This window comes from Rana temporaria, chromosome 1, assembly GCF_905171775.1.
Source record: "Rana temporaria chromosome 1, aRanTem1.1, whole genome shotgun sequence".
NCBI lineage: Eukaryota > Metazoa > Chordata > Amphibia > Anura > Ranidae > Rana > Rana temporaria.
In genome coordinates this window covers 253764149-253780001 of record NC_053489.1, presented here as the reverse complement: position 1 = coordinate 253780001, position 15853 = coordinate 253764149, and the positions used below count along the sequence as shown (strand labels likewise).

At 44.9% G+C, this 15853-nt stretch overlaps 1 protein-coding gene across 2 annotated transcripts in view; it reads left to right on the top strand.

Annotated features, from left to right (window-relative positions):
- LOC120940965 (osteocalcin 2-like) overlaps window positions 1–15853 on the top strand; it is a 194125-nt gene that overhangs the window by 134889 nt on the left and 43383 nt on the right. For both annotated transcript variants that reach the window (XM_040354156.1, XM_040354145.1), the window contains 2 exons: window positions 10159–10239; window positions 10554–10634. In XM_040354156.1, the coding sequence (XP_040210090.1) occupies window positions 10159–10239; window positions 10554–10634 (162 nt within the window). The remainder of the gene's footprint in view (window positions 1–10158; window positions 10240–10553; window positions 10635–15853) is intronic.

The window sequence follows — 15853 nt, the reverse complement described above, 5'->3', positions numbered from 1 at the left end:
CTCTCCCAAGCTCGTATGAACGTAAATTCTTGTGGTCTGTCTAGTTTAATTAACGTTGCATAAAAATAAGACAGAGAGTGTCTTACTATGTTCCCATCCAGACAAATCCGTTCGAATTTAGACGGGGGTCTTACTTCTGAGAAGGTGTCTGCCTTTATTCGAAGGAATGCTTCTAATTGAAGCTGCCTTAGAAAGTCTAATTCTGGTATACCTTCTCTTTCAATCTCTCTCCTTGTCATCAGTCGATTATCTTTTGAGAAATGTATAATTCTACTTATCCCCCTCTGTCGCAAGGCCTTAAACCTTGGGTCTATCAATCCTACTTGAAAAGCCATCGTCCCTAAAACCGGTGTCATTGGGCTAGGGTATTTTGATATCATCGTTCTTTCAAAAATCTTTTTAGTAATCTGTCTGGTAGCTCCTATCATTGGATGTTTCTTTATCTCTGTTGTTATTTCGCTGTCTGGGATCCATGCCATTCCTTCTAGTGGGACCTCTACTGTCGCTTGTTCCATTCTTATCGAGGGTTTTTTATTCTGTCCGCACCACTCCACTACTTTAGTTAGGTGTGCTGCTTCCTGGTATTTTATTAAATCTGGGAATCCAATCCCTCCTTCTCCCTTAGGTAGTGCCAAAATAGTTCTACTTACCCTAGCTGGTTTCCCTGCCCAGATGAATTTCAGGAATCTTGATCTTAGATCTCCTAAAAAACTTTGTGGAATCTTAATTGGCAAGGCCTGTATTAGATATAAAATTTTTGGAAGCACGTTCATCTTTAATATGTTTGTCCGCCCGAACCATGTGAATATTCCTTTGTCCCATCTATCTAGGTCTGATTTTATTCGCCTGGCCAATGATACATGATTAACTTCGAATAGTCTATTCAGGTTTCCTGTTATCTTTGTTCCCAGATAGGTTACATGGGAGTCTGTCCACCTAAAGCCAAAATGAGTTTTAATCTGCTCCAATATTTCCACTTTTACTTCTATTCCTAGTGCCTCTGTTTTCCCATAGTTAACTTTGAAGTTGGACAGACTTCCATATTCTTCTATTTCTGCCATTAGGGGAGGTAGAGAAATGACTGGGGATGTTATAAAAAAAATTAAATCGTCCGCGTATGCCGCCACTTTCTGTACCTCTTCCTTTGTTGCTACTCCCCTAATATTTACATTAGCACGTATTTTCCTTAGGAAAGGCTCCATTGTCAAAACAAAAATTATGGGTGATAGTGGGCATCCCTGTCTTGTCCCGTTTCGAATATCAAATGGTTCGGATGTTTTACCTTCTATTTTAACTTTCGCACTTGGATGTGAATATAAATTCGTAAACCAGCTCATCATCCCTTCTCCTAATCCAATGTGTTGCAGCGTTGCTTTTAGAAACAGCCATTCAACGCGGTCGAACGCTTTTTCTGCATCACTGGCTACTAATATCATTGGCTTTTTTTCTTTTTGAGCTAGATATATTGCGTTTACCACTCGCTGTGTATTCTCTCTTCCCTCCCTACCTGGTATAAATCCCACTTGGTCAGGATGTATCAGGTCTGATATACATTCTATTATCCTTTGGGCTAAAATTTTTGTAAATACCTTTAGGTCCACGTTCAGCAATGATATGGGACGATAGCTGGCACATTGAGAGGGATCCTTCCCTTCTTTGGGAATAACTACTATATGTGCCAGCAATGTTTCATTTGGTATTTTTTTTCCTTCCCGCAGGGAGTTGAAGGCTGTTATAAATCTATGTGCTAGTTTCTCCGAGAACATCCTATAATATGTTAGACTAAACCCGTCAGGGCCTGGTGCTTTGCCCAATTTTAGTGTTTTTAGGGCATCCGAAAATTCCTTTATCGTAATTGGTTCGTCTATTTTCTTTGCTTTTTCTTCCGATATTTTTGGCATCAGAGTGTCTTTAATATATTCCCTGGCTTTTTCTAATTTCTCATGTTCCTTCTCTGCGGTCATTTAATCCTCTAACTGGTATAGTTTCTCATAATATTCTTTAAAACAATTTACGATTTCTTGCGGAGTATTAACCATTTCGTCATTAGAGGCCTTAATTTGTGTTATATGATTACCTGTATGCACTCCTTTCAGAGCATTTGCTAATGTTCTACCTGGTTTATTCCCAAACTCGTAAAATGTTCTTCTCCCCCTTGTTAGTTTGGCTTTAGCCTTATCTATCAGCAGCAGGTTCAATTTTTCTCGAGTCGCATCCAATTCCTGTTCTATTGCTTCGGCCTGGGATTTTTTATGTACAGTTTCAAGCTCCCCCACTCGTTTAAACAGTATGTCTATCTGTTCGTTTAGCATCTTTTTCCTATGTGCTCCCATTGCAATAAGATTACCTCTCATTACGCATTTATGCGTTTCCCACAGACAGAAAGGGGTTGTTTCCTCTGTATCATTTGTTTCAAAAAAAAAATCTAATTTTTCCTTTATTTTCTCTTCGTACATCCTGTCTTTCAGTAGTGTATCGTTTATTTTCCACTGCCACTCCTTCTTATCATCGGCTCCCCATTTTATTGTACAATCTGTTGGAGCATGATCTGAGAGTGAAAAAGTTCCAATATTAGCATCCACTAAAGATGTCACTAGATTTTTTGGTATAAAGACATAGTCGATTCTTGTATATGAACCGTGTCTAGCTGCGTAGAACGTGTAATCCCTCTCCTGTATATGAGTCATCCTCCAACTATCGATCAGTTGTAATTCTTGTAGGAGTTTTTTAGCCTTCCTTAGTTTAATATATGACAGATGAGAGACACCTTTCGAAGTGTCCTTTATAGGATCCAGGGCTAGATTAAGGTCTCCCCCTATCACCAGTATGCCCTCCCTGTGTTGGTGGACCAATTGTAGACATGATTCCAAGTAATTTATCTGATCGATGTTTGGTAGATAAATATTCACCAACGTGGTCTTCTGTTGGTTTAATATACCTTTCACTATTAGCAGGCGTCCCACTTCATCTTTAATCACTTCAGATTCCTTCCACACTACTTGTTTAGATAGCAAAATAGATACCCCACATGATTTCGAATTTTGTGATGTGCTATGGTATACTATTGGGAACCTGTGATTTTTCAATTTCGGGGTTTTTCCTCTCTTAAAATGGGTTTCCTGTATAAAGATGACCTGTGACTTCATTCTCTGTACTTCTGATAATAGTCGCATTCTTTTTTCGGGGATATTTAATCCTTTGACGTTATACGAGGTAAATGTTAATTTCGACATTTTATAACCTACCCCTAGAGTTAGCTATCACGAGGGGGGGAGGGGGGGGGGAACGTTGGCCAGCAGGGGAAAAAAAAAAAAAAACCCTTTCCTTCTCCGCAAAGATTGACTTCTCGCGTCTGTGGTCTCCCGGTGTCCCTCAGAGACCGGGTCGCCACACAAAAAAAAAAAAAAAAAAAATACGAGCACCCAAAACGCCTCCGGCTTGTCCTCCACCCGGAGGAGAGGCGTTTATCCTGGGGGTGCTGTAGAGCAGGGCTGTGCTAGTGCCCGGCGTCCTAATCCATGGCTCTCTATTTTCTTTACCATATATTTAATCGACTCTCTCTCTCTTCTCTATCTGATTTTCCTATCCCTTCCTTCTCTTTCTTCTTCCCTTTTCCCTTCCCCTTCCTCCTTTCCCATATTTCCTCTTTTAGTTTATCTCCTTGCGTTCTATTTGTCCCTTGTTCTCCCCTTCCCCTCCTCTATCTTACTTCGTCTTTTCCTGGGCTGTCTCCTTCCCCCCGTTTTACCATCTCTTCATCTGACCATGTACCCCCATATCTCCTTTATGCTAGAACATTATTATGCATATCTTCAACATGTTTAACTTGATTCTTATAGTTCAGGTACTTTCGCATCAGATCAAGATCTTCTGTTATTCCTTATATTATCATATCATATAAGCTATCTCCTCCTCTTTCCCCTACCTCCCACCTGGTATTCCCCCCCCCCCCCTTATACCCCCATTCCCATCCATCTCCCCTCCCCCACGTGTCATACCTTAAAGTACTATCATTTATGTGATCTAGGTCTCAAACCCCCCCCCTATACCCTCCCCTTTTTTACCCATATTCTTTACCTCTTAATTCCCCCCTTTCACCCTTGTGCGTCAGCAGGACCTTAGGTCCTGTTCCAGATTATCTGTGTTCTTATTGACCTACTTCTTTATTATCCTACCCCCCTTTGAAGTAAATCTAAATTGTTCTTCCCTCCCTCTTCTCATATCTCTCTCCCTTTAACTATCCCTTTAGCTATCCCTGTAACACTCCCCTCCCTCTTATCCCTCCCTCTTATCCCTCCCATTTCTACAATCCCACAAAAACTGGTGATTCTCCGTGTTAACCTTCTGCTATCCTATTGAAAGCATTCTTACAATTATCGCAGTGCAATACCAACAATACCAACACCCTATGATAGTGGAAGTCCACAGTGCAATGTAAATACAAAAAAAAAAAAAAAACATCTCCCTACCCCCCCCCCCACCCCCCACCCCCCTCCCCCCGTTTGGGGGTCCTCCAGCCAGGAAAGAACAAAGAAAATGGAGGCCTAATGAAAAAATAAAAACAAAAAAAAAAAGGGGGAGCGATTCCGTTTACATGGAAGCAATGTTACCAGAAGGAAAGATACAAAAGTCCCATAATATTTATAGTATCATGGTACCCCTCTCCAGAGGGGGGGAAGGCAGCCCAAAAAAAAAAAGGAGAAAGGGTCCGAGCATCTGCGGTATCATTAAAAAAAAAAAAAAAAAAAAAATAAGAAAACATAACAAATCCCGCAGAGAGAGAGAAAAAAATATTTGCTGTTCGACATTTTGATTTCTTGGATTTCTTCAGTAGCTTACTGGGCTTACTGGACTTCGTCCTCTCTGTCGGGTCACATCTCTATTAGGAATGATCTGTATTTCCCTCCAATCTGGTACAGTAATAGCTTCAGACCCCAGAAACTTAAAAAGCTCCGGCAGCTGGGCAGGGTCATTTAAGTAAAACGTTTCGCCTTCTCTCTTAATGGTCAGAGATATCGGGTACCCCCATCTGTAGGACCCGCCTTTTAAGCGAATAAGATCTAATAGAGGTTTCAATCTCCTTCTTCTAACTCTCGTCTGACGGCTTATGTCAGGAAACACTTGAATTGTGTCTTTATGTATTTCCATCTGACCTTTTTGCCAGGCCTCCCTCATTATCGCCTCTTTTATCCTAAAAAAATGCACCCTACAGAGCACATCTCTCGGGGGTTCTTGTGTCAGATTACGATCAGTAGGGATCCTATGCACCCGATCCACAGGGCCGGACTGGCCCACCGGGATAGCGGGAAAAATCCCGGTGGGCTGGCCGCCTGGCTGCTCCTGGAGGCCGCTGTAAGGGCAGCGGCTCCTGAAAAAAAGATGGCGGCGCTCGGCGATGTCGTGTCACTGCGCATGTGCCAGCACAGTCTAGCCGCGCTCGGGAAAGCCCGTACACGCTCGGCAAGTTTCGGAAAGGCGGGCGCATGCGCAGTGACACAAAGTCGCCGAGCGGCGCCATTTTTAAAATGTAAGCAGCAGCACCGCCGGCACCGCTCAGTGAGGTGAGGTAGGTCTCGTCTGGCGTGTGCCTCTTCCTACCTCCCCTCCCTGCAGCGTCTGTGTGGCAGTGGCAGTAGATAGAGCTGCTGCTGCTGCTGTTGTTGCAGCAATGATTTGGCTATTGGGAATCGATATGTCGGGAATGGCTAAGCTGCCTAGAGATATTGATTATACAGCCACTGAATGATCGGGGGGGGGGGGGGGGGGGCAGGAGGTCAGAGGCTGCAGAGGAGGTGGACTTTCCATCATTCAGTGGCTGTATAATCAATATCTCTAGGCAGCTTTAGCCATTCCCAACATATCGATTCCAATAGCCAAATCATTGCAGCAGCTCTATCTACTGCCACTACCACACAGACGCTGCAGGGAGGGGACAGCTTTAGCCATTCCCAACATATCGATTCCAATAGCCTCTGACCTGTCCCCTCCCCACAGCCTCTGACTTCCTGCCCCCCTCCGCAGGCTTTGACCTCCACAGCCTCTGACCTCCTGCCCCCCCCCCTCTGCAGCCTCTGACCTCCTGCCCCCCCTCTGCAGCCTCTGACCTCCCGTTCCCCCCTCCGCAGCCTCTGACCTCCCGTTCCCCCCTCTGCAGCCTCTGACCTCCCGTTCCCCCCTCCGCAGCCTCTGACCTCCCGTTCCCCCCTCCGCAGCCTCTGACCTCCCGTTCCCCCCTCTGCAGCCTCTGACCTCCCGTTCCCCCCTCCGCAGCCTCTGACCTCCCGTTCCCCCCTCCGCAGCCTCTGACCTCCCGTCCCCCCCTCCGCAGCTTCTGACCTCCCGTTCCCCCCTCTGCAGCCTCTGACCTCCCGTTCCCCCCTCCGCAGCCTCTGACCTCCCGTTCCCCCCTCCGCAGCCTCTGACCTCCCGTCCCCCCCTCCGCAGCTTCTGACTTCCCGTCCCCCCTGCAGTCTCTGACTTGTCCCCTCCCCGCAGCCTCTGACTTGTCCCCTCCCTGCAGCCTCTGACCTCCTGCCCCCCTCCACAGCCTTTGACCTCCGCAGCCTCTGACCTCCTGCCCCCCCTCTGCAGCCTCTGACCAGTCCCCTCCCCGCAGCCTCTGACCTCCTGACCCCCTCTGCAGCCTTTGACCTCCACAGCCTCTGACCTCCTGCCCCCCCCCTCTGCAGCCTCTCTGACCTCCTGTCCCCCCCTCTGCAGCCTCTGACCTGTCCCCTCCCCACAGCCTCTGACCTCCCCTGTGCCATCCGCAGCCTCTGACCTCCCCTGTGCCATCCGCAGCCTCTGACCTCCCCTGTGCCATCCGACCGCAGCCTCTGACCTCCCCTGTACCACCCGCAGCCTCTGACCTCCCCTGTACCACCTGCAGCCTCTGACCTCCCCTGTACCACCTGCAGCCTGTGACCTCCTGCCCCCCCCTCTGCAGCCTGTGACCTCCTGCCCCCCCCCCTCTGCAGCCTGTGACCTCCTGCCCCCCCCCTCTGCAGCCTGTGACCTCCTGTCCCCCCCTCTGCAGCCTGTGACCTCCTGTCCCCCCCTCTGCAGCCTGTGACCTCCTGTCCCCCCTCTGCAGCCTGTGACCTCCTGTCCCCCCCCTCCGCAGCCCCTGACCCCATGTCCCCCCCCCTCCACAGCCTCTGACCTCCCCTGTACCATCCGCAGCCTCTGACCATCTCTTGTCTTATATCAGGTCTGGAGAGCAGTTGAGAGTGGGAGTGCCGCCAGGATGAGGGTAAAGAGAGAAGTCAGACGTGTATGGACTGTGGAGAGGAAACTATGGGATAAAACCAGAGCCACCAAGCTGGAGCCGACTGACTGAGCCCCACACGGTGTACCTGAGAGGAGGTCAGTGACGGCACCGCCAGGTCAGTCTGGGTTTTCCCCTTATATCAGTAAACCCCCTTACCTTAGTGTTCACTTTCTGCGGAAGGTGGTCTCTGGTCACCAGAGTCCTCCCCGCATTCCCAGAGTTCCCCTTTACATCATACAGTGCAAGGGGGCACTCTGATGTAAAGGGGAATGCAGTGGACTCTGATATAAGTGGGGTCTCTGGTCACCAGTGCCCCCCTTTATATCAGAGTTTAACCCCTTTCACACCAAGGCGCTTTGCAGGTGCTATAACGCTAAAGATATCACCTGCAAAGCGCTCTGAAAGAGCAGCTCCTCACACTCCTCCACCGCTCCTGCCCATTGAAATGAATGGGCACCGCAGCTATACCGCCGGCAAAGCGCATGATGTTATGATGTTGGGCTGGTATAATAATGTTATGGGGCTGGTATGAAATTATTTCCAGGGCTGGTTTTTATTCCCAGTCCGGCCCTGCCGATCCAACTCAATTTGATTATCTGGTGGGTTACCCAGTATCTCATTAAAAATGGCCGACACTCTCCCACTTAATTCAGCTGTAGTAACGGCCTCTGAGATGCCTTTGATCCGTATATTGTTCCTCCTGTTTCTGTTTTCATTTTCTTCAATTTGTAACTGCAGTGTTACCATTCTCTGATGTTGTAATGTGATTACTTCCTCCAATTTATCTACTCGGGCGTCAGTTAGTCCCTGTGTTACTGTACAGTTTAGAACCTTCTTACCTAAGTTTTCAGTGTTTTGCCGTATCTCTTCCATTTCTACCCTCAGAGGGCCCAACCATTTACTCATCAGCTCTTGTATATCATCTTTAGTGGGAAGAGAATTTAACAGTTTTTTAATGTCCTGGTCCCCCTCAACCAGTTTCCCTATCCCACTGAGTTTATCAGGTATCTTTACACATGTATTTTCAGCCATAGTACTTCGGGTGTCTCCGATTACTCTGTTAGCCATATCAGCCTCATTATCTTGTATAATACTTTTTATTATGTCTCTGTCAGGTGGGCTTACAATTACATTCACAGATAACATATCATTATGTGTGGTATTGTGCTCACCTGACTTGCTGTGCTGTGGCTTTGGCTGCTCCCGCTGCTCCATCTGCTCCCTCTCCACCTCTTGTGTTGGCACCTGCTTTAGTGGTTGAGGATTTAATAATTTCCCCTGTTCCCGATGTGAATAACTGGTAGTAGTTTTTGCTGTAGCTGTTTCTTGATGCACTCTCCCTGAAATCACTGCTTCTTGGCCGCTTGTCTCCTTTGCAACATGAAATTGCGATTGTAGGCGAGTAGCGTGCGAGTGAATAGGAATATTCCGTCCTCCAATCTGCTTCCCCCGTCTTTGCATCAGCCTCCTCGCTTTCCTAACACAGGTGTACTTTAATTTGCAGTTCCGCTTTATAACAGGTATCAGCAATTAGGTGTCATAAGCATCCGCAGATTTATTTACATTGAGTGCATTAAATATTTTATCGGTGTATACCTTTTCAGCAGATTTACATTCGGTGCCTCCCCACTCCGTTTTACTCTCTGTGGGAGATGGGGGGTGAGACACGGGTTATCGCAGCGATAGTAGCCTGTCCCGCTGCCCCAGCACTGTCCACACAGTCCCCCTCCGGCTCACCGGGGCTCGCCGTAGCTCACAGCAGCTAATGCCTCCGCAACTCGTCCTCACTCACACTCACTTCCTCCTCCTCCTCCTCTCCGGCTAGACGGTCAGCGTGAGCTGTCAGTATCAGTATCGGAGGAGCCGATAGTACGCTGTGGTGCTGTGCGGTGCGGGGCTACGAAGGCAGCACGATGACAGGTAACAGCAGGGAACAGCAGGTGCCAAGTGTAGAAGTAGCCGAAATAGCAACGGCTGACAGGCTAACATATACAGTCCAGACCCCGCTCCCGATCCAAATCCAGTTGCCTCGCAGATACCTCACAGATCTCCCGTGCTCTTCAGCAGAGCCATGCCAGGACGCCGGAGCACACGCTGCAACAGCTTCACACCGCCATGCTCAGACACGGCAACTCGGATGTTCTTGAATAAAAGTCTTTATTGGTTACATGGGTACACGTGTACAGGCTATACGTTGACGAGTTTCGGCTAAGAAGCCTTCATCAAAGTTTTAGACCAAATTAATTATTTGCATGTTGACATCTTGTTGCTTAGGTTGTAATTTATACTCTAGCTTGTTCTACGCACAGTAAGTGATGCTGTGTTCCAGTAGCAGCAACCTCCCCTCTACTTCTGAATGTAGAAAGAATCGCCCATACCGCATCTCCAATATTTAGGCGAAGCCTTGTACTTGTATCAATAAATACAAAGCTTCCTCTGATTGGCTGTGATAGAGATGCAGATGTGTGATATCACAATCTACATCAATCAACCAGAAGAACAAAATACAAGGCTTCTCCTAACTTTTGGTACAGGCAACTCTTTCTATATCCATGCCGGGTCCAAACAAAATATGTCAAAATTTGAGGCAAATTTTTCCAAAGACAAAATTAACAATTTCACAGCAAAATCGATTTTGCTGAAATCACTTTACTTATTTCTAGCTGGGATATCTATATTTCAGTATTTGTTTAAGAGACTTATATATCATTAGAGGTGCATTGAACGTGATGAGCTCTGTGGTCACAGAGAGCTTCAAATAAAAAAGGGAAACATTTGCAGCCCAGTTGGGCTTCCATGTAATGCTGGGAAAAAAAGCTTGTTGGTGGCAATAAATTTGTTTGTGTTAGTTTTATTTAGACAAATGCTTTTTTCGTCCACACATTCAGAATCTGAAGAAAGTGAAATAGCCTACACCTCCCACACTGTGCTGCGGCAGACCAGTAGGAGCTCCTCATCAAGCAGTGCCAGTGAGTAAAGCCTTCACTATATTCCACGATCAGCTAAAAGAAATCTTGCTAAAAGCACTTCACTTATTTCTACTTGGGAAAATCAATATTTCAGCATTTTTTAAATAGATTTCTCTATAACATTAAAGGGGCATTGAACTCAATGAGCTGTGTGGTCACAGAAGGGCTTCAAACAAAATGAGAAAACATTTGTAGCCCAGTTGGACGTCCATGAAATATGCTGGGAATGCAAGCTTGTTGGTGGCAATAAATTAGTTTGTGTGTTTTTTAATGCAGACAAATACCATTTTTTCATCCTGTTTCATCATGTTCAGAATCTGAAGAGAGTGAAATAGCCTACACCTCGCAGACCGTGCTACTGCAGATCAGTAGCAGTTCCTCTTCAAGCAGTTCCGGTGAGTAAAACCTTCACTCTATTCTATTATCTTTTCAGCTGGAAAAGGCAGAAGATTATTATAAAATTGTGACACATTTGTGTGCAACAGTGGGCATTATTTTTCTAAAATAGAGCACACCTGCATTGCCCCTAGCAGTAGGCTTCCAACTGACACTTTTGCAGGTTCAAAAACAAAGAAAAATAAGAATCTTATAGTTTTTTTAAGTGCAAAGCAGATCTTGTGACCAGATTTGTGTAATTTGTGGATAATTAGTGCTGCGCTAATATATATAAAAGGTGCACACTGAAATGCAATCATGAATATTAAACATATATGTGAACATATAACTCCTTGTGAAAATAGTTCAGAGAAGCGCAAAGGCTTCAAAATAAGAAAATAGTCCGTGTGAAGACTAAACAAACTGAAGAAATTCTTCCCATAGGACAACAGGTGAGAAAACCACTGCAGTTTTGTCTGCAGTTAATCTCCAAACTCTTCAAACATAAATAGGTAAAATACCCTTACCAAATGAGGTGGACTCATCTGTTGTACAACAGTGGGTCATATAGGCTTGTGATCCCAATGGGTCTGGATCAGGGTGAGGATGGTCCCAGAGGGTCTCGGAAACCCGGAGAAATCCTGGATAGGAACAATGGTCCAATCAGCTGGAAAGTGGACTTGACTCTCTTCAATCAGCAGATGGATAACAGGTGTTTCCGTACAGGCTCCAATGGAGGGAAAAAATAGGAAGAGAGGCTCCAAATGGTGCAGATCAAACCAGGTATGGTTTATTTAAAAAAGGGTTATACAAAAATAGAAAATGTGTAATTTGTTGACTAAATGGCTCAATCCATTAAAAAGTGATATTTCAATTTCAAGCTGTTAAAACTGATTCAGTCTCTGTTTTTTATATGTGTTGGATATAACCATTTTGGCAAGGGGTTATATTCATTTTATATTCATTAATCATAAAAGAACATTTAGGTTATACATTTTTCTATACACGTCATCTTGGCCTGGGTGTCACAGTCCGACTCCTCAGCAGTTTGTATTATATAAGTTTGGTTAAGCTTTGGAGCAATTACACTGCACTATTTTCTCATAGGTTATATGATGCAAAATTGAAAGACAGTGTCTGGCACCAAGCAGCACCAAGTGTAGCGTCCTTAAACAAAGGGCAGACGTAAAGGATACAGATTCTGACATTGCTAAAATAATGCAAAGAACAACATACTTTCTTGCCTCTTGAAATAAACAAGGCGTGTTGCCAAATGAATGGATGATTGCCAGAGAGTTGCTATGATCACTCTGAATAAATGATTATTAAAGTAAGTTTATGTACTAAATGATGTTAGAATTCAATTAAATGGGTTCTAAACACTCTACGCATATAGAGCAAACTTCCTAAAAGAATCAAGCACTGGAGACAGCACATTCATCTAATTAACTGCACAAACTAGATAAAAAAAAAAGGATGGAACGTAGGATTTTAAGTACAGCTATTTATGACAGCCCATGCAGCCTGGACTTAAAGGGCAGGGGGTGCTTTATTTTATTTTTTTACAAAAAATACTTTTTATGCAGTGTAAAATATTCAGCAGGACTGTGAAGAAATTGTTCACCAAAAGTGATGCAAAAAGTTGAATTGATTAAAAGAGACCAAATCTGAAGCAGCTGTGCATGGCAACCGATCAGCTTTTAGCTTTCATTTTCAAAGCTTAAGGCCTTGTACACACGACCGAGAACTCTCGTCAGGAAAAACCCGTTGTTTTCCCTGACGAGATTCTTGGCAAGAAACTCTTGCCACCCGAGTGTACTGACTTTCGTTTCAAAAGAACCGCGGTTCTCTTGAAAGGAAAGAACGTGGTGACGTCATCGCTTACGACGAGTATGCGCTCGTCACATTCGATGCCGTCGCCGCCATCTTGCTTCATCCTACCTATGTCGTCAAAGTCATTTCGAGCATGTGTGGGATTCCACGGCGACAGGTAAGTATACAAACTCTCGGGTTTTTCGTCTGGAAACTGGCAAATGAGAATCTCGACAGAAAAAAAGAGGGCATGTTGTCTTTTTTTCTCGTCGAGATTCTGACCAGATTTCTGGACGAGAAACCTGAATGCCTCGTACACACGAACGGGAATCTCGGTAAGAAGCAGTTTTCTTGCTGTTTTTTGCCAAGAAACCCAGTCGTGTGTACGAGGCCTTACTGAACAAACTGAAGATAGATGGCTGGTATTCATGTACAGCTGTTCCAGTTTGTTTCTGCTGCAGTTTTGATAAAATTCCCCCTCTATGTCAAAGAAGATGGGGTAGTATGGGGTAAATAAAAATAAAAAAATCTCTCTACTTACCTCCATACTGCATGCTCTAAGCCTGAGAACGGTGTGAGCACATGACTGCTGATTACTCAGCTCTCTGTCTTCTCGGAGCGTAGTTCGGAGACTGTCAGTCATGGCTCTCTGCCCCTCCAGCGCTCACTGGAGGGCCAGGTTGGAGAAGGGGCGAGCGAAGCTGGCTTTACCTCTCAAGCTCCTTCTAGTACCTGGAGTGGCTCTGTGACGTCGGTTGACAGAGGGCTTTAGCCTGCTGTCAGCTGATTCTGAGTCACAGGAGAGCACAAGTAAACACACTACTGTGACCCAGAAGAGAAGTATAACCAAAAAAAAAGCTTCTCTTCTACGTCTCTTTTGATTAAAATATTACAGGTTGAAACACATGGGGGTTATTTACGAAAGGCAAATCCACGTTGCACTACAAGTACAAAGTGCACTTGAAATTGCACTGAAAGTGCACTTGGAAGTGCAGTCACTGTAGAACCGAGGGGGACATGCAAGGAAGATAAAAAAAACAGCATTTTAGCTTGCACATGATTGGATGATAAAATCAGCAGCGCTTCCCCTCATTTCAGATCTACCCCTCAGATTTACAGCAACTGCACTTCCAAGTGCACTTTTCACTTGTAGTTTGCACTTGTAGTGGATTTATCTTTCGTAAATAACCCCCAATGAGTTTTTAAGTAGATTAAATAGATTATCCATTATACCAAATGTCCAATAGTAGGAACGTTTTAGTTAAAAAGCAACACAGTGTCCTCAGTATAGGTAAAATTGTAAAGTTTGTGTAGAGTAATCAGCTGTAACAAAATCACCTACAGTACGTGGGTGAATTTTGGAAAATTATAATTATAATTAATTCTTGAGAATCTTCATTCCTTCATCACACCAAGTGAGACACCGCTCCCCTAGGATGTTACACTTACCAGAAATCAGGTGAAAATAAGCCCTAAACTCCACAAATGAGCAGACCTCCTCCTCTGGTCATCAGATCCTGGTACAGACTACCTCTTTAGTCTCTAATGCAAAATCACAAGTGATAGGTCTGTACAAGTTCACACTGTGTTAGATCCTGGAATGCCTGACTCCAATAGATTGCTAATGGATGCCAAGCTTGGTTGAGGTGGAATCGTACGTCCCCAGGTCCCGGTCACCGAGCTGTGCGGAGTGGGGGTGGCAGCAGTGACAACACACAAAGTGTATGAGGGAGAAAGAGAGCCGGAGGGGAGGGGGGATGACAGGGGGCATGGAGGAGATACACACAGAGACTGTGTCAGAGAGAGGGAGGGACTATGGCTGACACAACACTTGTCTGCCTGCCCGCCCGGGAGCTCACATGGATGAGGAACACACACCACATGTACTAGACTAGGGGGCTCCCTCAAAGGCCTCTGACAGCCTCCTCAGCACTCCATCTCCAATATTCCAGCTGACACTCACTGCCCCCTGTTGTTGACTCTGAGTATTTAAAAGGTGCCCACCCCCTACCAGCCCACTTGCTGGGGATTGGCTGGGGCCCTCCTCAATGCTCCAGGCAGCTCCTCCTAACCTCCCACCCATTCTTTTGGAAGCTTCTTTAAGGTTCCTGCAAGTAGGGGGAGGTACCAGAGCTGCTGCCTTATGAGTCAGTCAGCCTCCCTGAGTCACTCACCCTGACCCTGATTCAACCCAGCTTTCAGCCAAGCTAATAATTTACCTACACTGACAAAACCTATTTACACTATTCTAGCACTAGAGGGTGCTATATAAGTTTGGAAAATGATTGTCAGTTCCTAGGACTAAAACAGTTGAGGAAATGTCTTAATACAGGCATCTAATTTCCCCCCAAAATGGCATGTTTTGAAACACTCTGGAAGTCGTCCACTCCTGTGTCTTAAACAGTGATGTATTTTGTGAAAAATAAACAATTAAATAGGTGCAGGTTTTACTATATTACGAGCTTCACCAGGAGATTGTCAGATCCTGGGACAGTAATTGGTACATATTTTTTTTTTTAAAGAAGCCTCTATTTTTTTCCATATACAGTAGCTTTTAGTGCACTGAGCTTGGAAACCAGATGTCATCGCTTGATTTATATTGCAAAGTATTCAAACTAAATAATTACCTTTTTTTTCTCCTATTAGTACAGCTTTTCATACACTGATTTTGGAATTTAATTGTCAGCTTTCAGGACAAAAGTCATTAGTGTGACTTGTGATCTACCAAATACACACTTATTCCTAGCCACTGAATACATCAAATTGCAGTCTTTGCCTGTGTGCTTAAAGTGACTCTATTATGAAAATGAAATAGTAAAGCCTCTTACCTTTGCTGTTATGAATGCTGTTCAATTCACAAGGAACCATCCCCCGCAGTCTTTTTTTTTTTTTAAAGAACACATTTTTATTGAACATTATCAGAGGCTTGCACAAAGTGAGTGCAATCATAATAAAACAAAACATCCCTTAATAAATGAAAATGTTCCTTGAAGGTGGTAATTTTGTCTTCATACAATTCTGTAATAAAATAATCATGGACAAGCCGTAAACACTCAGATTACTGAAGTGCGTTGATCCGATGCAGGTCCCCCAAAGTCTTTTTCTGAAACTAAAACTCTGACCTCCACATCATTTATGACCTCCACATCCATACAGGACACATTAGTAGAGACCAGCAGGAGAAACCAGTGGTGAACACAGGAGTATAATACAATTGAAAGTGTCAGTTTCAGAAGACTCGAGGGGTGACTGCTTTTGAACTCTTGAGCTTTATTCAGCACCATGGGTAGCAGGATTGTGATTATTTTTTTTCTCTTCTTATATAGGTAACAGCAGGGCTTTTTTTCTCAGAGAATACGTTCAGGAACTCACCCCCAGCCAACTTTCCGCTCCCAACCCCATCGTTCTGCGGGAAGAGAAGTAAAGC